The sequence below is a fragment of the Kogia breviceps genome, chromosome 2 (genome assembly GCF_026419965.1).
Source record: "Kogia breviceps isolate mKogBre1 chromosome 2, mKogBre1 haplotype 1, whole genome shotgun sequence".
NCBI classification, from domain to species: domain Eukaryota; kingdom Metazoa; phylum Chordata; class Mammalia; order Artiodactyla; family Physeteridae; genus Kogia; species Kogia breviceps.
In genome coordinates, this window is record NC_081311.1 from 191219786 (window position 1) to 191245376 (window position 25591).

The 25591-nt window shown below is 37.4% G+C and overlaps 1 protein-coding gene across 7 annotated transcripts in view; it reads right to left on the reverse strand.

Annotated features, from left to right (window-relative positions):
* Nucleotides 1-25591, reverse strand: part of SPHKAP (SPHK1 interactor, AKAP domain containing) — a 200971-nt gene that overhangs the window by 71553 nt on the left and 103827 nt on the right. For all 7 annotated transcript variants that reach the window (XM_067027072.1, XM_067027075.1, XM_067027070.1 and 4 more), the window contains one exon: nt 15059-15166. In XM_067027072.1, coding sequence (XP_066883173.1) covers nt 15059-15166 — 108 coding nt within the window. The remainder of the gene's footprint in view (nt 1-15058; nt 15167-25591) is intronic.

The window sequence follows — 25591 nt, forward strand, 5'->3', positions numbered from 1 at the left end:
AAAGGGTTGTGATGGATAGAGGGAAGAGGGCATCTTTAAGACAAACTTACTGAAGGAAAAAAAAATGTCAGTAAAATTGAGTTGTCATAAGAATAGCTCAAAGCCCGTGACACTGATTGATGAATTCCCTTTGCAGTTACTACCGTAAACCAAATATACACCCCTAGTTCTTTGCCTCTTAAGAAATTCAGGCAGAATGTGTTTTCACGACTAAAACATTAGAACAACAACACTCTGCTGAGTTAACAGAACACTGCACTGAAGGTCAGTGGAAAAAAATAAAGGTAGGAAAATTATGCTGCCTTCACTAATCAAGCAAAATATCACTTTCTTCCAATACTGGACTGTCAAGGACGATGAATAAGCATTTGAAAAGAGGCTTCAAAATTGGAAGGAACCTTTGAGGTCACATAGGCCAAGTCACTTGAGAATTTGTTGTGATAAATAAAGTATGGCCCTTGATTTTAATATCAGTTTTTTTTAGCCTGCACCAGCCTCATATTATTAATGTTATTAGATGAAAATTGCAGTGACCAGAGAATTTTCTTTGATACAGATATATCTATTCATGAATTTCTGGTTGAAAATACACAAGATTCTGGTGATTTCAAGGATACATGATTAAATTCTCTTGTAGGTTGATAATATAATTTATTGGAACAAATGAGTGACATAAATAGACAATTGGGTTTGCTATGCAGTTAGTACTAGAGAGAACAACTCACTTTTAGCTATTTGACATTTATCATCCTTTGCCAGACCTCATTTAATGTCTAAGTAGCTTCCAGCCAACAACTATATTGTGAATCAATTCATGCAGTACCAAGGGGAATATTTTACAGTCTATTTTGTGGGCTGATGGTGAAATTATATTCCTTAAAGTTGAAAAATCAATGCTATTTAACAAGTTTTTAAGGGCTACCTTGACATTGAGTGACATCTGTTAAATGTTTTCAGAATAAGATCAACAAAAGCATCTCCTGAAGTTGGACTCCATAGATTAGAAGAAACTCTTATTTTTCCCTGAGGAAAAACTTGGCTCTCTCCCCAAACATTCACTTGTCAGCTTTATACAAAAATGAGATGCTCTTCCTTAGGGACATTAGATGCCTTAACGTTCGTGAAGATGGTCAGCTCTACCCTCCACAAGGCTGAATGTTAAAGGATATAAAACAACATTTAATTGGAGACATGAAACACCTGACTCTAGTTACAAACGCTGCCTGGGTCACAAATTCAAACACCTCCAAGGACCAGGCAGGTAACATAGAAATGGTAGTGAGTTCCAGGTCTGAGATGACAGTGTGAAGAGCTCTGTGGACCAACTCCCCAGTGAAGGAAGCAAAGCTGGAAAAAAACCTATAAAAACAGATGTTTTAATTCTCTAGAAATTGTCCTAAGAACATACAGAAAATGAAATATTTTAAAGGAAATCTACTAAAACTCAGAATAGAGAGAGAGTCTGTGGCATTTACACCACACCCCACTTTCTCCTTTCCCCTGCCTCTCCTTCCCCAGTTCAACTTGACAGAGGCTCCGTTTGGGTCTCCTCTCCCCTCAGCTCCCAAACAAGGGTTACTGTATCTCACTGAGAGTCAGAAACTGCCGGCATTTCTCATCCCCTCCAACTCCAAATAGAAGAGGTTAAATTCCCGGTGAGTGAAACCAAGAAGTTGGGGGGGCTTATGTCCTCTACCTGGGCCCTGCCCAGGTGCTACTCAGATGTAGCAGGCTGAATGTACTAGGTCCATGAACACCCTCACCCTAGCTTCTTGTAGAGTAGAGGTTCTAACTGGGAGAGGAAAGCCAAGAACATCAGAGGCTACTGCACCCAGTGCCCTGAGTGGCCACTTAGAGAGTCTGCCCAGGAGGAGAGGTAGTCTATAAGAAAAGAGAGCTTAGAAGCTTTCCCCCAAAGAACTGAGATTATTTAAGACAGTGTCTGGGGAAGTTCAAGCCTAAGGGCATCCTCCAAAAAATGGCTTCTATTAATTAAGAGCAACAAGTTAAACCTTAAGTCAGCTAGTTTACTAGAGAGAACTAGACAGAGAGATATCTAACAAGAGCCCTCATGGGGTCAGAACAAAATTCAGAACTGATTTCAGAAACTATATCTGCTCAACTTTAATCACATCAGACTGCTGAGCAATTTACACTCCAGGGCATTTTTAGAAGCAATAGAGTGATCAACTGGCAAATAGTGAAGTCTGACAGGCAAGGAAGTAATACCGAATTAAACAGGCAGGCAGCTTAAAAGAAAGATCAGAGAAAGACACAGTCCAAGAGAGACCTGCTAGGACGAGTGCCATCCTAGGTGACTGTGCTGAGGCCCAAGGCTGTGACTCTCTGAGGAGTGACACCAAAGACTTCACACTATGAGAAGGAAATAAACTTCACTATGTCAATCCAGTCAAATTTAAAAAAAAAATTAAAAAAACAACAAAATAAGCCCAGGAGAGTGGGGGTGGAATCAGTATCCAGAGTTTCTATGACATATTGTTTAAAATGTCCAGTTTTCTGAGATTTTTAAGATGCAGAGAATTTTTGTGCATATTTTTATATACCTCAGAGATTCTGGTAGAGTAGTTTGCACATCATAAGACCCAATAAATGCCAGCTCGAGCAGTAAGTGTAGGCACTGCCACTTGAGGTGACCAAAGGCTATGTTGCTTTAGTTGATGGTACAGACATACCAAACTTTAATGACATTTATACCTATAAATGATATAACTAGCTATATCTTAGATATAATCTGACCATATCTTATATACAAAATGTGACAAAGCTAAGGATCTTGGAACTTTTCAATAACTTAGTGTCTTCAGCATAGGTTAGTAATAAAAATCTTTTATGCTTCAAATAAAATAATCCTACAATAAAGAAATAGTACATTTTATTCCTTTTTAACAAAATTATTATATTTTCTGTGGTGGTATCTATCAGAATATTGAAAAAGTGCTGTACTCACTGTGCTAGGAGCTGGTGGATTTGGACTTTAAACCTGGCCTTGCTATTAATTTAATCTGTGGCTTGAAGCAATCTTCCTCCTCATTGCTATTTTGTTTTCTCACCTCAAAAGTGAACGGAGTGAGCAATATATCTTCTCAGGTTTATTCCAGCTCTTGGGTTCTGCAATTTCACCAATGGAACTGTAGTCACTTAGTTTGGCAGAATAGGAGAACTCTAGTACATTCTGTTTGCTTAACATGTGATGCAAATACACTCACCAAGAGCGATTTTATTTGGATGCTACCACTAGGCTCTGTCAAATCCATATTGTGATTGTATCCTCAGCGTCAAATAGTACCAATGTCAAGTGCTTCTTCATTGCCCTGTCATTTAGCACAGTGCTTTACAAACTAGGATAACAGTGGTGAATCATATTCATATTCCCTCGGAATTCATCTTCAATTCAATTAAAAATTAGAGTCATGGTCTTGAACTAGATACTGAATTGACTCAGCCATCCCTGGAGGAATTATATGACTCTGAGGGTGGTAGTAGGGGACTGGTAATGTAATTATTTGTACCACTGGAATCTTAAAGTAAGTCTAGGAATTGGATGCTACAAAGGAATTCAGGAGAAAAAGATACCAAGATATCAGTGGCCTTTTAAGGTTGCTAAGGACTTCTTTGTTTTTTTGATTTTTGCTTTCCGTGTTTGCTTTAGATTTTTGCACATTAAATATTTAGAAGAAATATGTGGGGCATTAAACAATAAAATAGTGACAGTGGGGCTGAAAAGGCACAGCCAGAACTGAAAAATAAAAGCAACTTTTGATAACCAGTTAGAGATGAAGCGTCAGGGAGAAAAATCAGACGAGTGTGATTCTGAAGATTACGACTTGGGAAAATGTGTAGATTACACAACCATCAATAGAAATTTTGGGAGGAGGAACATATTTTTGGGTATATACCCAAGTTATGTTGACCATGGGTTATTTTTGAGATTTTCAGGTGGGTGTATCTAACAGGCCCTTAGAAATAAGCCTGTAGTCCTGAGATGGTGGCCATTGGTAGACAGATGTGGCTGAAGCCATGAGGTAAGGATGAATGATCCAGTGAGAGCTGTGAGCAAGAAAGGACAGGCTTTTGCAAAGACCTTTGGGAAAAGCCACATTTAAGTGCAAGGGTGAGGGGAGCAGCGGTCCAGGAATCTGACAACAAAGAAATGATCCTAGAGGTAAGGAAATAGTTAAAAGAGAGAAGGATGTTCCTGAAGCCATGGCCAAAATAGCCAGTCTTCAGAAGCTGGGGGGGGGGGTATATGTTTAGTTAGTTCTGCTCGAAGCTAAGGGACATAAGCAGTGACAACATGTTAGTGGATTTGCTGTCACAAATAAGAACAATTTCAGCAGAAAGGTAAGATAGCCAGAGAGTAGCCAGAGACGAGAGACAATACACTTTTTGTTAGTTTTAAAGTCTGGTGGTCAAGAGAAGGAGGAACATAGGGTGAGTGGTTTCACAGGGAGATAGGGTCAAAGGAAGTGTTTTGCTTGTTTTAATATTTGCTTCTTAAGGAGGATTCGGAGTGACGTAAGTATTTATAAGAAGGAGGAGAAGTGTATATGTAAATATATGTGTACATGTAAGAATGCTGTGGTGAAGAGTACTTTCATTAAGAATGATGACATTTGTTCTCTTTTAAGACAAAGCAATTTGGAAGGAATACAATATTGAAGTAATTGACAAACTAGCTGTCAGTTCCCAGTGAAGTCAGTAATGCAGGAAATTACAGTAAGTCCCCCAGGAATTAATCTGAAAGAAATAATGCAATATTTTCCCCCAAATTGTCCTGAATAAGTAATGATTAAAAGTTGACAAAAATGTTGAAATGACTGTTTTGTATAAACACAGATTGACTGACAAGTCTGGAAGAATGTTTGAGGCAGCAGGCTGGGCCCAGGGCAGCCTGGGGTACAGAAAGAAAGGGGCAAAGCGACATTGGTGTTTGAAGAATGGCAAGTATTCTAATGAACCCAGGGAAAGGGTGGTGAGGGCAAGTGAGGGCTGAATGAGAGGCACATTTGGAAAGGGTAGATGGTGGAGGATCTTGACTTGGATGTTTGGGTGCAAATGTACTTACAGGATTGATTTTTATCTTTTGGACCATTCTTTCTTTGTTAGGTCTTCATGAAGTCAGTTGCTTACTTACCAGAACAGCATTTCAACAGAAATATATATATATAATATATATAATGTGTATATAGTGTATATATGTAATGTGTATTTATATATATATAATATTTCAATAGAATACACATTATATATTTATATACACATATAAATAAATTGGTATAATTCATGTCCACTGTCCTATATATTCCAGGTTAGTAAGACTGTATTTTCTAAATCATCCTCTGAGAATAATAAGGCCACAGAGGGTGGTATTGTCTACTTGTGGAGAGTGGTAACATTTTGGACAAGCTAATTCAGGTAATGAGAAAGGAAGTTCTAGTAATGTACTTGGTCCTGGACTCATACAATTTTTGAGCTGGAAAGCACTTGAGAGATTGTTTAGTGACAGAGATCCTAAATTCAAATGCAAATAGAAGTTAGCAGGTAACAAGAATGAGGCCAGGTGGACACAAGATGAAATGACAGAGGTCAGAAACGAGTCCCACCAGCTGATTCCATCTGATACGGGTGGTCTGTTTTTTTTTTTTTTTTTTGTGGTACGCGGGCCTCTCACTGCTGTGGCCTCTCCCATTGCGGAGCGCAGGCTCCGGACGCACAGGCTCAGCGGCCATGGCTCACGGGCCCAGCTGCTCCGCGGCATGTGGGATCTTCCCGGAACGGGGCACGAACCCGTGTCCCCTGCATCGGCAGGCGGATTCTCAACCACTGCGCCACCAGGGAAGCCCGGGTGGTCTGTTTTGAAAGAAAATTTTATTGCTGGCCAACATTTAGAAATCAGATTTCATGTAGAAAACTAGATTTCTGACTTATTTTGAAATATTAGAAGATCTTCAACCCAAGACCTGTATCAGCATTTGGAATCAAGGTGAATTGACAAGCCTGCTCTTTTTAGCTTGTGGGGAAAAGTGTGTGGAAGGAAATAACCAGTGTCAAAAGTAGATCCATTAACTAGTAGAGTTGGGGAGCTTTTCTTTCTTACTGCTTTCAAATGTTCTGTTATGAAATTGCATTATATTTGATAAAAGAAAGAAAATAAGTTATAAGTAAAAATAATACATCTCAGTCTAAAAATTGGTTGCCTGGGATGTCCAAGTGGTACTGAATTCTGTTTGCTGGTAGAAGCAAGAGCCATAAATTAATTGATCTTCACCTACAAGCAGGTGTCCTGAACCGGCTTTGACTGTCTCACGATCCTTTCACTTTCAGTCCTTCCTCCTAGTGCACGTGGCCTTTGATGAGAACAACAGGAAGACTGGGATCTTTCGGGGGAAGCAGAGCCTGTTTCCTTTCCATGTCTGTGCAAGAGTGACGTGGCAGCTCAGTTTGGAACACATGGTTAGGAGGTACCTTCGGGGAGACTAGAGATGAACATTTCACAAACTGGAGAGCAGCAGTCGCAACTGGGTGTGATGCTGTCCCTTGCCCGCCTTCCCCAGCCAGGGGAAGTTGGTGATACTTGGGGACATTTTTGGTTGTTACAACTGGAGAGTAGGTGCTACTGGCATCTAGTGGGTAGAGGCCAGGGATGTTGCTAAATAGCTTATGATGAACAGGAAAGCCCCTGCAACAAAGAATTATCCAGCTTAGGGCTTCCCTGGGGGTGCAGTGGTTGAGAGTCTGCCTGCTAATGCAGGGGACACGGGTTCGAGCCCTGGTCTGGGAGGATCCCACATGCCGCGGAGCAACTAGGCCCGTGAGCCACAACTACTGAGCCTGCGCGTCTGGAGCCTGTGCTCCGCAACAAGAGAGGCCGCGATAGTGAGAGGCCCGTGCACCACAATGAAGAGTGGCCCCCGATTGCCACAACTAGAGAAAGCCCTCGCACAGAAACGAAGACCCAACACAGCAAAAATAAATTAATTAATTAAGAAACTCCTATCCTCAGCATCTTCTTAAAAAAAAAATAGAATTATCCAGTTTAATACGGCAATGGTGCTGAAGGTTCAGAGACCCTCCCTAGAAGAATTCATCCCTGGGTACTTAGCAAAACTACCCTACTCACTGCTGACAGACTGTCTGCTTAACTGATTGTATACTATTAAAGCAAGCCTGAGGCATAACTTAGCAATAGGCAAAGTTTCCTTCACTCGTTTCAGCCAATTCAGATGGTTCTGGCAAGTACCTTGAATGACTCCAGATAATCCAATTAAATTCCACCAACATCACAGATGCTATGGCCCAGCTGACATGCCAGGTACTGTCTGGAATATACAGTGAGGGCTGTCTCTGGCCTTAAAAAGAGTGTAATATCCAAGGATCGAAGGGCAGGAATTCTGCTTGTAGCACTTTCTCATTTCCTAATAAAGGCCTAGGGTGAGCTTGTCTCATTGTTATAAAAGAGAGAAATAGTACTCCAGAGGCTTGGAACTGAAAACAGACATCCTATGGTGGCCATTAGCCAGGCCCACTTTTGTATTTCTTCCTCTTATTTATTTATTTATTTGTATTTAAACTTCAGTCTCTAAGTTGTGAAAAGAAAAATTAACGCTATTACTTCTAACTAGTTTTCCTGGGACTTTGGAAAAATTGATTAAGAAAGACGAGTGAAACCAAACAAATAATTCTGCTAAAAAGATATCTAAATTATGTAGTTAATATCCTTGAAGCTTAAAGGTATTTTAATGAGAAACACTGTTTATCGCTGTTGGTTTTTCTTGACTGATTGCCTTTCAACTCAAAGGAAATTTGCTGTAATTGCAGAAATTGTATGAAAATTGAAACTCAAACCAAGTCTGAGTTATTATAATAATGCGTTCTTCTGTCAAAACGAATTTTGAAAAAATTGAGAAATGGTTTGAACACCCAGGTTTAAAATTACTCTCAGGTCTATTCATCTGTCTGTATTTTTAGTGGCAAAAAATACCACTAAAATACTTCATTATGTACTTGAAACTCGGCTTACACGCTTAACAAATAATCTCTTGCTTTTGAGGGGACCCTGAAAGATAGAGATCCCCGTATGTGCACTTATCAGAACACCCCAGCTCTCAGTTATAAGCTCCTTTCTTCATCCACACATTCTTCCTGGTGTGACGGATCTTCTCTACTTTCTGAAGGTCACCCTGAAGACCCTCAAATCTCTTCTGTCTCTCCCTGATCTTGCCAAAAACTCCCACTTGTAATCCAACTACCAAGCTGGATTTCCACTTGGATGACTAAGAGACACCCCGCATCACCCCCCTCCTCCTCCCTCCAACCAGTTCCCCCTCCCTCAGTCTTCCGCATCACAGTAAATGAAACTTCCATCCACCTAGGAGCTTAGGCCAAAATCGTAGGAGTTATCCTTGACTTACCTTTCCTTCATTCAATACATTAACATGTCCTGTGGTTTTTTTTTAACATCTTTATTGGAGTATAATTGCTTTCCAATGTTGTGTTAGTTTCTGTTGTATAACAAAGTGAATCAGCTATACATATACATATGTCCCCATATCCCCTCCCTCTTGCGTCTCCCTCCCTCCCTCCCTCCCTCCCTATCCCACCCCTCTAGGTGGTCACAAAGCACCGAGCTGATCTCCCTGTGCTATGGGGCTACTTCCCACTAGCTATCTGTTTTACAATTTGGTAGTGTATATATGTCCATGCCACTCTCTCACTTCATCCCAGCTTACCCTTCCCCCTCCCCATGTCCTCAAGTTCATTCTCTACGTCTGTGTCTTTATTCCTGTCCTGCCCCTAGGTTCATTAGAACCGCTTTTTTTTTTTTTTTTTTTTTTAAGATTCCATATATATGTGTTAGCATACAGTATTTGTTTTTCTCTTTCTGACTTACTTAACTCTGTATGACAGACTCTAGGTCCATCCACCTCACTACAAATAACTCAATTTTGTTTCTTTTTATGGCTGAGTAATACTTCATTGTACATATGTGCCACATCTTATTTATCCATTCATCTGTTGACGGACACTTAGGTTGCTTGCTTCCATGTCCTGGCTATTGTAAATAGTGCTGCAATGAACATTGGGGTACATGACTTTTTTTTTTTTTTTTTTTTTTTTTTTTTTGCGGTACGCGGGCCTCTCACTGTTGTGGCCTCTCCCCTTGCGGAGCACAGGCTCCGGACGCGCAGGCTCAGTGGTCATGGCTCACAGGCCCAGCCGCTCCGCGGCACGTGGGATCTTCCTGGACCGGGGCACGAACCCGCGTCCCCCGCATCGGCAGACGGACGCTCAAGCACCGCGCCACCAGGGAAGCCCCCATGACTCTTTTTGAATTATGGTTTTCTCTGGGTATATGCCCAGTAGTGAGATTGCTGGGTCGTATGGTAGTTCTATTTGTAGTTTTTTAAGGAACCTCCATACTGCTCTCCATAGTGGCTGTATCCATTTACATTCCTACCAACAGTACAAGAGGGTTCCCTTTTCTCCACACCCTCTCCAGCAATTTATTGTTGTTATTTTTTGATGATGGCCGTTCTGATTGGTGTGAGGTGATACCCCATGGTAGTTTTGATTTGCATTTCTCTAATGGTTAGTGATGTTGAGCATCCTTTCATGTGTTTGTTGGCCATCTGTAGATCTTCTTTGGAGAAATGTCTATTTAGGTCTACTGCCCATTTTTGGATTGGGTTTTTGTTTTTTTGATATTGAGCTGCATGAGCAGCTTGTAAATTTTGGAGATTAATCCTTTGTCAGTTGCTTGGTTTGCAAATATTTTCTCCCATTCTGAGGGTTGTCGTTTCATCTTGTTTATGGTTTCCTTTGTTGTGCAAAAGCTTTTAAATTTCATTAGGTCCCATTTGTTTATTTTTGTTTTTATTTCCATTTTTCTAGGAGATGGGTCAAAAAGGATCTTGCTGTGATTTATGTCATAGAGTGTTCTGCTTATGTTTTCCTCTAAGAACATGTCCTGTTTAATATACAGTATGTACAGTTTTGAAGCATATTTTAAATTAATAATTACATTATGAGCTTTTATTTCTATTATGAGTTATTGGAAGTCTCAATCCACTTATTTAATGCTTAGATATACATTGTAATTCCTTGAGGCGGTAAACAAAGTCAATGGTCTTAATTTTTATTATGTAACATTTTACCTGCAACTTATAAGATAGAATTTGGACTCAATTTTCAATCAAAATAAACTTATAAAATGTTTCTCTTTAATAGTTTCAGCATCTAAGATATTGATAAATGTTATGGACTAGGTCTAAGACCCACCTCCAAATTACTACTGTATTATTTGGCCACACACTTTAGGTTCAGCCCTCAAATTATTTATCAAAAACTCCTTCTCAGTTTTATTGACCACTTTTCTAGGTTGTGGTTTCTTACCTATGACTTTCGTGGATATAGAGCCACCTAGTTTCTTTGGTGGCAGACTCTTTTCTCTACCATCCCTCCGTGTCATGCTTCCCAATAAAGTGTCCTTTCTAATTTATTGGCTTCTAGAAGCTTGGGAAGGTTCAGTGGAACTCTCATTTGACTGAGACTCAAACGTTTTCTCTGGGACTCTTGGATTTTTAAAATGTGGCCGGAGCTACTGCCCAGGGTGAGGTGAGGTCACATGGACAAGCTCTACTGCCCCAGTGCAGACTTGCTTTGTCTGTTTTATCTAGAGCTTCTGTTTTGTTCAGCCTGGCTGGCTCTGCCACAATTGTTTGATTTTTCACTTTTATGCAGGCAGCATTTAGCTTCTCCTCGAAAATCGTTGAATAAATATTTAAAGAATATTGCTTAGATATACGTTGTAATTCCTTGAGGCAGTAAACAAAGTCAATGAACTGAATTAGTAGACTAAACAAGGGTTTCTGCAACTCTGGGCTCAACCTGAGTTTAAAATATTTACATTTCACACTGAAGTATGTAGGGATAAAGGGGCATCATGTCATTCTCAAAAGTTTTAGAAAAGAATCATATATGTATGTTTACACACAGATGTATCAATAAATGCATGCACAAAGGAGAGGGTAAAGCTAATGCAGTAAAATTTTAGCATTTAGGGAATCTGGGAATTCTTTGCCCTCTTCATGCAATTTTTCTGTAAGTCTAAAGAATTAAAAAATAAGTTCAAAAGTTGATTTTTTTAGGAAAAAAACATTAAAAGTTGTTTGAAAGCTTGGTAAACATCTGGTCTAGATAATGTAAATGTCTCTTCCCAGTTCTATAATTATATATTTCCTTAATCATGTAAATCTAGATTTTTCCATAGACCAACTTATCAAGTGGGGTGTTTGTCTCCTCTTTAACTTTTCTATTAAGTTTCAGAATAATTAGGTCCAGACATATTTGGAGAAATAATATAAAATAAAAAGCAGTTATTCAAGATATCATTTTTCATTGTTGTCATTGGGTTGCCTTCATACTCAGAGACTCACTGAACAGCTGTCAACTATCTTCGTAGTTTTATAATATCATGTATGGAATGTTGAAGGCTGCTTGAGAATCTGATTCATTTATTTACAAATTTATGGCAAATGTTACACATTTTCAAATGCCATGATTCATTGATTAAAGTGCATTCTAGAGGCTATAATTTACTTGCGGGGTGACGATGGCCAAAAGTCTTAAAATGATCAGTAAGGAAAGAGTCTGATTATAACTATGAATAGCAACTATACCCCAATTTAAAAAAAAAAAAAGAAAACTATATGTTCAATTTCTTTTGTAAACATAAGTCTGTTCAAATTAAAAAAAAAAAAAAAAGAATGTGAATTGTCAAGGTAATTTTAATGAAGCATTAAACCAAAAGATGGTTCTTGAAATATAAAAAATTAAATTCTAGTAAAGAGCAATAGGGGCTTAAAAAGTAATTAAATTAGTTTTTAATTTAAAAAAGTCAAGGGTCCTGAAAAGTCCAAATCTTACCACTCATGTTAAGGACCTTTACTAAGATAATGTTTCTGCTGTTGGGTTTGAACATAGGCTTCCAATTTCATTATCCTCCTCCACATTTCCCTTTTAAATAATTAGGTTAAAAAAAGAACACGGTGAAGGTTGGTATATGATTTTTTTCTCAGAATGGCAAATCAGAAATAAAATAAAATTGTATAGTTTGATTGGAGAACTCTATTTACAAAAACAAAGCCACAGTTTTCATATTTGATATCTTTTGAAAAAAATGTAAGGGTAAATTTCAGGGGCCTTCTGAGTCAGACTTCATGTTTGTCTGGCCTATAGTATTTCTTTTTTAGAAATTTTATTATTTTTAAAAAATTTTTATAGGAGTATAGTTGATTAAAATGTTGTGTTAGTTCCTGCTGTACAGCAAAGTGAATCAGTTATACATATACATATCTCCACTCTTTTTTAGATTCTTTTCCCTTATAGGTCATTACAGAGTGCCCATTTCTGACAGCTTCAAACTGCTCTTCACTAAGACACCTCATTTTACCTGTGAAATGAAAGCAGGTCTCTATTGAGATAATGACCAAAACTTATTTTTGAAGCTTGTTTAATGCTTGAGAACAAACAGCTGTACTGACCCATGCCCATAACCCTCTGAAGGGTTTCTATGCCTGAGATTTTCCCTCAATAAAAATTCTAAATGAACATCTTGAATTCAGAAAACATTGGTCCTCGGAGGCACTTAGCTCTAAGAAACTGCAAATCCAGATACTTGGAGTTCAGAATGATGGATACCAAGCCAATCAAAACTGGATATAAAAAAGTTGGCTACTAAGTTTGATCAGGAAGAAATGAGTTAAAGAAGCAACAATGAACATAGGGTGGGGTACCCCAGAGTTATGAATAGAGTATAAAACAATAAAATATGGGACAGCTTTGCTACAGGTTCTTCAGAATCTGTTGTGATTATTTGTTAATAGATTTAGATTCGGGATTATTTCATTAGACTAATTTTTTAAATTAAACTTTAATGAAGATGTTATTTTAAAATAGTTCTATTTTTTAATTTAAATTACAACTTCATTGTTATCCTTTTGTGGATAATTTGTTTTGAAAAGGAATTAAGTACTTTTCCCCTGACCATTTTAGTGATTCCTTCCTTGTGTATGGCTGTTTTGACCAAGAGATCCTTGTCCTGTCAAGCATTGCTGTAGATCAACTCTATTTTCCTCTAGATAATAGCTTCCCCTCAGCAATGTGCAGCTCTGGATTCTGTTTCTTCTCCTCACCCTAGAAATCTGTGCCAAGTAAGAAAGAGAGAAAGGACTCATAAACTAAGAAAAAGTAACTACAAGATACTTTTTGAGAGATTAGGGTTCATTTTTCATAGGGATTCTGAAATGTTTTTACAGTTTAGAGTCATGGACAATTTTTAATATTTGTGTCAGTTTCACTTATTATAAACTCTTGCAGGAAAACTAACCTTCCAGTATGCCTTTTACTTGTGTTTAGATTTTTCCTCTTTAGGGAAGTACAGAAAGAACCATAACGGCAGTATGAATCAGTTAGCTCAAGCTCACTGATGTCTCTGAAACTATAAAGGGCCAAAGAATTAAGAAAGAAAGTCATACAGTTTTAAGTCCAAAATTGAGTTAACTGGGATTGGGGGGGTGTTGTGAGTAGAGTTTTCTTATACTTAGCAAGATCCAATGGTAATCTTAAATTTGGCTATAAATTTACCATTTCAAATTGTAGATCTGCAATACAGATTCCAAAACTATAAGGTTTAGAAAATACCTCTTTGCCCTTTATTACACAATTTTTAGTGCCCCAACTTCGGTGCCTTCTCCAAATGGCAGACTCCTTAATATAGGAGCTGCTTGGGTGTCAACTTTGACCAAAGTGTAGATGCTGATAGCTTTTACTCTCCATTTCTCTTCCTTTTACAATTCCAAGCTGTGTAATTAGAGATCCATATCAGCAAATACCTGAATTTTCCACCTCATCTCAGAATTGAATTTGCAAAGAAGGTATCGCTGTTAAATTACTTGCCACCTAAATCCTTTTTTCATTTTCGCCAAAGATTTTTAGCCATCTACTGGTTTTCTGGACAAGGGATTAAAAAGTCCCCAAAATAGCAGGATCAAAATCATTTTGCCGAAACAAAGAGATTGGATTAAGTCTGTTGAATGGACTCTGCTCTCCTGTGCTATGAGACTCTGCAGTGTGAAATGGTTTACATCCTCTGTCTGCGGGTTCTGGTTCTACTCATTATATAGAAAGAGCTCCTCCATTCCATTTTCAGCTTCCTGTTTTTTTCTTTTAACAGAAATGCTGGCATGCAATTTACCTCCAGGAATAGCTCAGAGCTGATGCTCTCAACTTAGTCATGAGAATTACATTTCTCTCCTCTTTGGAAATATTCTCCCCCAGTCTCTGTAATCATGACCCCATTAGAGCTAGGTGATTGCAGTTAAAATGAAACATATAGTTTTGTAGAATATATAGGAAGCAGATTACTTTATATGGGACGGAGAAATCACGTTGTTGATTTCTCATATCAACAATACGCCCTTACATTCTAAGCCACAAGAAATATTTATCTATAAGGACGTCTCTTCCTTTGAAAAGGAGGGTTTTATTTGTAAAGCTCAGATCCAGTATATAATATTAAACAGCATGCCTGTATATTTCTTATGTTGAAAATGTTTTCAAATAATGACTATAACTTATAAGAATGGTAGAACATTTTTACACAGTTTTCGTGTTGAGAAATACCTACTAGCAGGAGTTATAAAATATATTGAAAAGAATCCAAGAGCACTCTTGAATAGGCTTTTATTTCTCATCATACGATGCTATTTCTGAATCTTTTACACAGTCAGTTTTGAAAATGAAAATATCATTTTTTCCTTTTCAGAGAAATGATAAGATTAATTTACCTGTTGCAATGAGCAAAGCAGAAGAATCATGAGCTTCTGCCTGTTATTTTGTTAACACTGTATAAGCCAGTTATGTATTTTCAAAGGGAGGCTTTCCAAATCTTGTACTTAATGATTATGCCCTTGGTATGAGAACATATGCCCGACTCCCCACTTTTTCAGCCTGCACCCCCAGAGTTGTGTTTACTTACAGAAGCGCAGTTTTCAGACTTGTCTTCCACAAAACCAATTTGGCAGGGCGTCCTCTGATTCTGCAGCCAGTAGTCTGTAGATTCCAGCAGGCTGTTGCTGCGGAGAACCTGAGGGAACCAAGACAAACTTCTCAGTGTTATTGGCAAGATTTTCTATTTAAACAAGGAACTCTTTTCTCAAGAATCTGTAGGTGTTTTGTTTGCCTCAGAGCATCTGGATATTAGAAAAAACTTCCAGGATAACAGCACCTCTAGAATGTGTAAAATATTCAACCGGCAATCCACTTTAGAGGGATACCTTGAAGTGAATACTGTTGTTTCTTCTGTCATCTAATTCAACATCTGGAAACCTCAGTGTACCTGTGACTTCTGCATAATTTTCAGTCACGTGATTTTTGGGGGGTATGGTTCAATTGGCAATGGGGAATCAAACTTCATTTAAGTGTTGGAACTCTTTTACATTCTACAATATGAACATTTTTGATTAAAAAATGTAGTTTCTCCATTTGGTGCAATACTGTTACCGAAATTATGATTCTTTAGTTCTTCAGCTTTGCTAATATATCTGTGAAATAGGGCACAGTTCTTCTAGAACACTTAGGATACTCTATTAAATTATAAAATTATTAGGAATAAGTAAGTGTCTTTCAACAACTCTTTCCCTTGTAGAAGCAGTATGGTAAAGCAAAATCAATTTCAATACATAAAGGAACAATACGGACTGTGATTTACAAATGCCTTGTTTCTGGGCTTTGATTTTAAAGCAATGAAGAAAAATTGCATTTCTGAGCCCAACCATTTTGAAGATGCAATCTCATAAACAAACAACTGACTCAACTTCTGATGTGTCTAACTCTATTCAAATATTGTATAGGATTTTTCTCATCTTATATAAGATTTCCAGTGCTCTCCTGTTACCCTCAGCTTTATTAGGGTACATGTCTGCTACTATTTGACAACTATCTTCACTTAAGTAATATAACACATTTAATCAGTTTGGTTAATGCCACAAAAATAGAATGACACTTCAGTTACATTTCACTTGCATAGTGAAGGATTGTCTTCTTTTGTTCTATAAAGATAAAAGTACATTAATTTTTGTCTCTGCATGTTGAGTGAACCAAATATGTCTGACACATTTTTCTATAACATTTTTGTTTCAGCCTAGTGATATTATTACTTTTTAAATATTTTTTCCCACTCAATGTTTATTATTCCTGGAGATGACAAATTTTCATCATCTTTTCCAGAACAGTACAGAGAGACACTTTGATGAGAAGGTAATTGAATGACGAACTTCAGTTATCACTGCAGACTCAAGTTGGCAATGGAACCTCTCAGGTCTCTTCAAGATTTTATCTAAACTGTGGTTCTTAAAGTGTGAGCTGGGACCCCCTAGGTGTCACTGAGATCTTTCAGAGAGTCCAGCAGTCAAACTATGCTTATTATAATACTAAGATTTTATTCGCCCTTTTCATTCAAATTATCTCATGAGTACTCAGTGGAGTTTATCAGGGTCCACACGAGGTGTGTTGGTGTAACAGGCTGACTGCAGAAGCACATAGGAGAGTCTAGCTGTCTTCTTTTAAGTCAAATATTAAGAAGATTTGCTAAAAATATAAGATGAAATTACTCTTCTCACCAAAAATGTTTTGTTTTGGAAAACATAGATATTTTCCGTAAAAATATGTATGTTAACATGTAATGTGTTTATTATTATTTTTAAATTATTTTCAAATAACAAATTATGGTTATTTAAATTTTTACTGTTATTTTAAAATTACACATATTTAGAATTTGCTTAGCTTTTTTTCTATGAATTATAACTTTATATAGCTTCTTTAAGTTTCAGTATTTTCATTTCTTTCTATGTGGCATCAGACTTCATCAAAATATGCTGAAAATACAATTTTAGTATATAGCAAAAGCTGTTTCTTATAATTTTTATTTTATATTGAAGTATAGTTGATTAACAATGTTATGTTAGTTTCAGGTGTACAGCAAAGTGATTCAGTTTCCATGTATCTATTCTTTTTCAAATTATTTTCCCATTTATGTTATTACAGAGTATTGATATGTCAGCCCCAAACTCCCAATTAATCCTTCTCCGCCACCTTTCCCCTTTGGTAACCATAAGTTTGTTCTCTAAGTCTGTGAGTCTGTTTCTGTTTTGCAAATAAGTTTATTTTATCATTTTTTTTTCTGATTCTGCAAGTAAGTCAGACAAAGACAAATATCATATGATATCGCATATGTGTGGACATTTTCTTAGCTTTAGTTTATAGTATGGAAAATATCAATAAGTATAAACCCTACAGTCAGAAGCGTCATGAGGTCCCCCAACATTTTTAGAGTGCAAAGGAATTTTGATTCCAAAAAAATAAAATTGAGAACCATTGATCTAGACTAACTTTATTTAAAGAAGAAAATCTTCTCGGTCCACCTCCTCCACTGTCATTCACTTTTACTTTCAGCATCTTTAGAATAGAATTTAAGAGAATGGACATTAGTGATCTAACTGCGTTGAAATCTAAACCTGGTCATTAGTAGCAGGGAGACCTTGGGTGGTTGCCTAAAATCCTGAGTCTAGGTTTCTACACCTGTGAATGGAGAGAGTAACACCCACCTGGTGGTGGGATCATTGGGCTATTTGGTGAGATGACAAGTGTCAAACACTTCAGCCTGCAAGATGACAAGTCATCTTCTCAATACATGGTTCTCATTGTTACTATTTGATACTAACTTCAAAGGAAAATAGAAAATTGGAAGCCTCTGCCTGAAATTAGTGGATTAAAAGCATTTCAGATGTATGAAGACAAATTTTCTTCAGCAAATATTCTGACCTAAGGTGTAACTTCAGTTCAACATTTTGTAGTATTAATGGTTGCAGCTACTATTTTTTTGCGTGCTTAGAATGTGTTGGGAAATTTTTCATATATTTACTTATTACTTTAAAATGTAATCCTTAGTGCAATACTATAAGGTAGGAATTAAAGAGAAGGATCTTCAGGGCAATTGTCATTTTGCAGATGAAGACCTTGAGGTTCAGAGAGATTTGAGTTCCTGTCCCAAGCTGTTCAGAGCTGGACTTTGAATTCGGTTTTGAAGATATCAAGTCTGTGAGTGAAATCATTTAACAATGTTGCCTTGCATAACCCCTATAGATGGGTGTGATTTGGGGTATGTTTCTGAAGCGTTATGTGCCTCTAATTTTTGTAAACATAACTACGTTTACTCTGCATCATAATAATGTTAGAGATTTTAAATGAAAGCATCAAATGAACATACCAGTTAAGAATACTTTGCAATGCAGTTTAATAACTCCTCTGACTACAAATCCCTTCTTAGCCATTTCAAAGCTCACTCCACAGAAATTAGGCCCTGGGCCTTTTCTGTATTCTAACATCTTCAAGGCACATGTATCATGGTTGCAACAAACTGTGTGTCAACAGGAGAAAATGACTGCCACTTATCAGAGCTTATGAATTATTCCTGTCTTAAGTCAGCCCTAAGAGGGGGACAGAGTTCAGACACAATACACTTAGGTCTTCCAGAAAAGTGGTGGGCTGGATTGGCATATTTTCCAGGTGAAACACAGAGAGTCAGAGATGGAAATGCCGAAAGACATCAGCCTGACACTTCCACACTGCAAGATTCCCAAGGCCGTGAAAAAGACTGTCTCATGATGAGGCTGACTGAGAGAATTGTCAGCTACCTAACAGATTTCTCCTGTGTTGAACTTCTCTAATACAGGGAAATAGCACAGAAAGATTGATTTGTTAAGTCTTCTACTATAAGGGCATTATTTGCACCTATTTTAAACATAAATAATAACTAAACATATACAAAGATCTTCTTCTGCCCTATCCTAAGAGGGGGGAAAAAGTCGACAGCTTTATGGACCGGCTTACTCAGTGGAAAATGCTAGAAAGACTTCCCACTTGGCTATTCCATATCCTTAGGATCCTGAGTGTCTTCTCAAAGGTCCATCTTTGCTTTAGAGGAAACAGAAATGTCAGAGCAAGGAAGTGAGATTTAAAGTGCCACCTAAATCTTTCAATTGCTTAAGAGCAAATGTTTTCAGGAGAACATCCTTCATGAGAATATTTATTCATGGTGTAATTTTAAAATGTGAATTTTATTCATCATAATTTAAAAATAGTTTATTTGATCTTATCAATAATTAAAATACATTTCATTGATATTTAGAGATGATTAATTATTTAATATATTCATTCATTATTGACCAAAAAACAATACATTTAATTGAGAACTCTCTGGGCTAGGGCCCTAATAGATGTTATCTGAATTAAACTTCTAGACTTACGAGGTAGAATTTGAGGGCTAACGTGAAATGCACTTAAAACAGTGCTTGGCATATAGCAAGTGCTCAATAAACATTTGCAATTATAAAAATTATTATTCTGTTTGCCCAGACTTAGAGGGGTCAATAATTTTCTTGTTAGTGGAGAGCTAGCATTTGAGCCAGGCTCTCTGGTCCCAAAGCCCCCATTAGGCATGGCTCCATTGCAAGCTGGTAAAATTACATAATTTCTCATCCTTGGATTCTACCAAATATACGTCTATGTATTTATCCATCTCTCCCTCATGGGCCTTGTCTGGATGGTCAGGAGATTTGAGTTCCAGTGCTGACCCTACTGTCTGTGTGGTCAGGCTACCCACCAGCTCACAGCCTCAGTTTGTCCTTTGTACACAATTAAATCATGTGATCTGAAGGGCCATTCTACATGGAACATCGGTGATTCTCTGCCTTCCTCCTCCTTTCAAGCCTTCTGCTGATCCAATTCCCAAATACATTAAGAGCCAAATGAGCAAAGAAAATAAAAATGCAGGCTTCAATAAACCACTTAGAGTCATATGTTAAGCAATTTTAACCCTCGAAAAGCTTTTGGTGTAATGCTTTAGCCAAGCCATTAGAAAAAGAGGAATACTTGAAAGAAGAGTATGTGCTTGAGAATTTAATGATTTTGAAGCTTTATGAATATAATCTCCCTGCTGAGACAGTCACTTTCTGATGGGGGTAGGGAAAGAGAAAAACTCACCAGGCTCTCAGTGGCTCATTCATTTATCTGCTATTTTTATCTGCAGGTTCAATTATTTCAGATGAAGGGCTAATAACAAACATGCTGTGCATTCACTAGTTTGAAATAACAATAGCACATTTTCTTTTACAATTTCATGAGTGTCCTAAACAATGAAGAAAGATTGTTCTGATCTCTTTTACCGTGACTTTCCTTTTTTATATAGAGAACAAAGTTGTAGGAATTTAGTATTGATATGGCATAGGGAGGGGAAAATGGACTCCTGGTAACCTGGACACAGCTCTAAACATTGCTGGGCAGAAAAAAAAAAATAGTAATTCGATTGGAAAAGACAGTAATTTAAGGTTAGTCACAGAGGTTTGGAGGCAGAGCTGATATTCTCGTCCATCTCATCACTTACTGAGTGATCTTTGGCAAGTCATTTAGCTTCTGCAGGACTTAGTTTTTGCATTTATTACAGGAGGATGATTAAAGGCACTTCAAAAGGTTATTCCAAGGCTTAAGTAAGAGAAGGTTCATGAAGGACTACCCTCTTAACAGAGTAGGTGATTGATAGGTGATGGCTTTTATTATGAGAATGCAGTAAAATTTAGACAACACATTTTCCATCTTAACATTTTCTTGATCTCCGCACAGCCCCTGGCAGGTTCTCTTTATTTGTATTTGTGGTGCTCCATTCTCATTTTACCCCTCTTGCTTCTCTCATCTCCTACTTCACTCAATATTCGGTCAACAGAGGTTCATTGAACTCTTTTGATGTTTGACACTGGGAATATTAAGATGAACAAAATGACTGCTGTGCCTTGGAAATTAAACTCTAAGAGGGGAGAACAAGCACTGACAGAGCCGTGAGAGAGAAAGCAGGTGCTTTGATCAGGACGATCCGTGTCAGAGATCACCCAGGATGGAGTAGCCAGCTCAACCTGAGGAAGGTTGAGACCGTGCACTTGACCCTCATGTCAAGTTGAGAGATGCATCTGAGTTGTCTGGGGATGTTGGAGAAGGTTGGGAGAACATGTCTCTCTTTCTAACTAGCTTTCCTCTCTGATGCCCTAAAAGGGAGTATCCCCTCTGCATAGGGCCTCAGTATGTTGTTCTTTGCACCCCTCACAATCCTTTTCTTCGGAGATATTACTGACTCTCAGGGTACTAATTCCCGCCTGGGGGGATGATTTACTGGTCTATGACTTCATCTTTGATCTTTCTCTAGAGCTTGTCTTTTCACAGTTCTAGCTGTTAGTTGGATCTCCTGCTGTCACCTTGGACTCTTTGTGTCTAAACCCAAACCCTTGCCTCCCCAATTATGGCCCTTAAAAGAAACCTGACTCCCTGACTTCTGTATTTGCAGTTAATGGAAGAACAATTCTCTCTTACCCTGGCTTGAAATGTCTGTGCCATTCGGAACACCCCTTCATCTGTTTCGAGTCTTATATTCTGCTCTAAGTTTTTCTTTAATTCACTTAACATTTGAGTACATGCTATAGACTGGTCTCTGGGTAATACAATAGTGAATAATGCAGACCCGATCTCCACATTTATGGAACTTAAAATCTGGCATGGAAACCCAGCAGTAAATAAAGGAGCACTGAAATACACTCTTAATTATAAATCGTCGTAGGTAATATCAAGAAATTCAACATGGTGCAATGATAGAGGATAAAAGAGATGGGATGATACTTGGGAAGGGCAATTAGGGAAGGCTGGACACCCACAGTGTCCTTAACAATTACAATTGTTAACGTTGTAGTGGTCTGTCTCTTCTATCTCCTTCACCCCTTACCTCTCAAATCCATCTAGCTTACTGAAACCAGAATCAGAGATAAGTACTAGGCTTTGAAGACAAACCTGGTTTCAAATTCCAGTTTTTCCATTAATTAACTGTGCAGCCTAAGGCAGTCACTTAACCTCTTTGAGACTCAGTTTTTCCACCTACAAAATGAGGTCGGTGTTGCACTCACAATAAGGAATTTTTTAATAGACATTAGAAATACTAAACACACACAGTATCTGACTACTTCAGGTGTTCACAAGCAGTGAATAGTGAATAATAAATAGCTATTATTATCACAAATATGATTACTGATGTTATCAGTAATTATATTACTGATTACTGATGTAAGAATTACTGATGTAATTCTCTCCCAAGACCTTAACCTCAATTAATTTATTGACCCAATAAACATTAATGTTGTACCATCTACTCCTACTGGAAACCGGACCAGGCCCTGGGGAACATGGAAGGACATATTTGCTATCAGTGAGCCCCAAATTTTATGGGCTTATTCTCAAACTATGGCCTAGTATTCAAGACAGAACCTAATTCAGCTCCCACCTGTTAATCATTTCATGAATATGTATTAAGCGCCAATGTTCAGGATGCTGAACTATGCCCAGTTTAGGTGTTTTCCAGGTTTTGTCTCCAATACTTTCCCTGCACACACCCTCTGCTAGAATCTCCCAATTACTAAAAGAGCTCCACCTCCTAGTCTTTATAATGCACATGCTTTTCCTCATATCTTTCCACCAACTCCCTGAACTTTTCCCCAGAAGTTCCTTCCCAGCTATCAAGATATAATTGAAACCAACCCCTTTTCCCTATCAAATGTTTCTCTCTTCTTCATGAGGAAAACAATTTTTTATTTCAGAATTTTGGAATGTGCATGCATGTCTTGTCCTTCCCATTAGATGATGAGTATTATTTCTGCAAGACTTTTGTTTTCCTCAGAGATTTTATGGAAAGGTTTAAAAAGAATTTTTATGTTGAGCAAGATTCCCATTTTCTACTTCTGTACTATCAAATATTGTCAAATTTTATTTTCTGATAATTGTAAGTAAAGTGATGTTAAGAAGCATCAAAGCATTAAAGAGAAAAATTTCAAACACAAAATGCTACGTTTGCCTAATGTATGTATCATGATTAATGATGGAATGGTGCTTAAAATTAATTGAATAATGTCATCAGAACAATGAACTCATTCTTCAAAAGCAGAGATTTATCGTTCTCCCACCCCCAAACAGGTAGACTCAGAGAAGTTAAGATGTGTTGGCTGAGCAACCCTCAGAGAAGAATCTCCAGGCCCCTATTGCTGTTCTAGCCTTTTTCTAGGAAACTCAATTAGATTTTTCTTACACAAAGAGATTGTAATGTGAGCAAGGCAACTAGATTTGCATAGTGGGTGGTAAAGATGGCAGAGAGTTGATAAGAATGATGTTAGGGAAGAACGAAGGCAGCTGTTCACCAGATATTATTACCTATTTGCTCTGCAATAAACAGTGGCATCTCTACTGCAGGTAACATTTTCTTCATAGAGATATCACATCCCTATAAAATTCACCCTTTTATCAATTACAGGAAAAAATCTGTAAAAAATACAAACACATGGAGGCTAAATAATGTGCTACTAAATAACCAAGAGATCACTGAAGAAATCAAAGAGGAAATCAGAAAATACCTAGAAACAAATGACAATGAAAACATGATGACCCAAAACCTATGGGATGCAGCAAAAGCAGTTCTGAGAAGGAAGTTTATAGCAATACAATCCTACCTTAAGAAACAAGAAATATCTCAAATAAACAACCTAACCTTACACGTAAAGCAATCAGAGGAAGAAGAACCAAAACCCCCCCAAAGTTAGCAGAAGGAAAGAAATCATAAAAATCAGATCAGAAATAAATGAAAAAGAAATGAAAGAAACAATAGCAAAGATCAATAAAACTAAAAGCTGATTCTTTGAGAAGATAAACAAAATTGACAAACCATTAGCCAGACTCATCAAGAAAAAAAGGGAGAAGACTCAAATCAACAGAATTAGAAATGAAAAAGTAACATTTTTCATTTCATTTTCAAAAGTAACAACTGACACTGCAGAAATACAAAGGATCATAAGTGATTAGTACCAGCAACTATATGCTAATAAAATGGACAACCTGGAAGAAATGGACAAATTCTTAGAGAAACACAACCTTCTGAGATAGAACCAGGAAGAAATAGAAAATATAAACAGACCAATCACAAGCACTGAAATTGAGACTGTGATTAAAAATCTTCCAGCAAACAAAAGCCCAGGACCAGATGGCTTCACAGGTGAATTCTATCAAATATTTAGAGAAGAGCTAATGCCTATCCTTCTCAAACTCTTCCAAAATATAGCAGAGGGAGGAACACTCCCAAACTCATCCTACGAGGCCACCATAACCCTGATACCAAAACCAGACAAAGATGTCACACAAAAAAGAAAACTACAGGCCAATATCACTGATGGTCATAGATGCAAAAGTCCTCAACAAAATATTAGCAAACAGAATCCAACAGCACATGAAAAGGATCATACACCATGATCAAGTGGGGTTTATCCAAGGAATGCAAGGATTCTTCAATATATGAAAATCAGTCAATGTGATAAACCATATTAACAAATTGAAGGAGAAAAACCATATGATCATCTCAATAGATGCAGAAAAAGCTTCTGACGAAATTCAACACTGATCTATGATAAAAACTCTTCAGAAAGTAGGCATAGAGGGGACCTACTTCAACATCATAAAGGCCATATATGACAAACCCACAGCCAACATCATTCTCAATGGTGAAAAACTGAAACCATTTCCTCTAAGATCAGGAACAAGACAAAGTTGCCCACTTTCACCACTATTATTCAACATAGTTTTGGAAGTTTTAGCCACAGCAATTAGAGAAGAAAAAGAAATAAAAGGAATCCAAATCAGAAAAGAAGAAGTAAAACTGTCACTGTTTGCAGATGACATGATACTATACATAGAGAAAGTTTTAAGTTTTTATTTTGCTTGAGTGAGATTACTAGGTAGTGTGGTAACTCAATAAGAAACTGATAAACTGTCTTCTAAAGTGGATTTGCCATTTTCATTCCCATCAGCAGCATATGAGAGTTCAAGTTGCTCTACATCCTTGTCAGTGCCTGGTGTTGTCAGTTTTTGCTTTCAAATTAATTTTAGTCATTCTACTTGGTGCACAGTGGTACTTCATCGAGGCTTATTTTCCTCTTATTTTTTAAAGATTTTTTTTTTCCTTTTTAAGATTCTTTTATTTAAAATATAATTGGATTCTATATTGGTACAAATCACATTCATAAAACAATAAAGCATTAATTAGACTCTATATTTGATGCTAACTTCAGAATACCATTTCGAAGAGAAGGATAACACCATCCATATTAGGTTTTCATCCCCTCATTCATTCATTCAATGGCTGCTTGTTGAGCACCTGCTGTTTTTACTAGGTGTTGCTTATTTACTGTGTGGTCAGGGGTGGACCAAACAAAAATAATGACAAAGCAAGCAGTTTTCTTCTCATCTTGTTGAGGGAGGACAGACCATAATCAAATAAATTTTCCATATTTATATATGTTCTGATAATGAAGACCACTGTGAAAACTACTGTGAAGATAAAGCCACAGAAAGGGATAAAAATTAAGAGATGTATTTTGAAAAG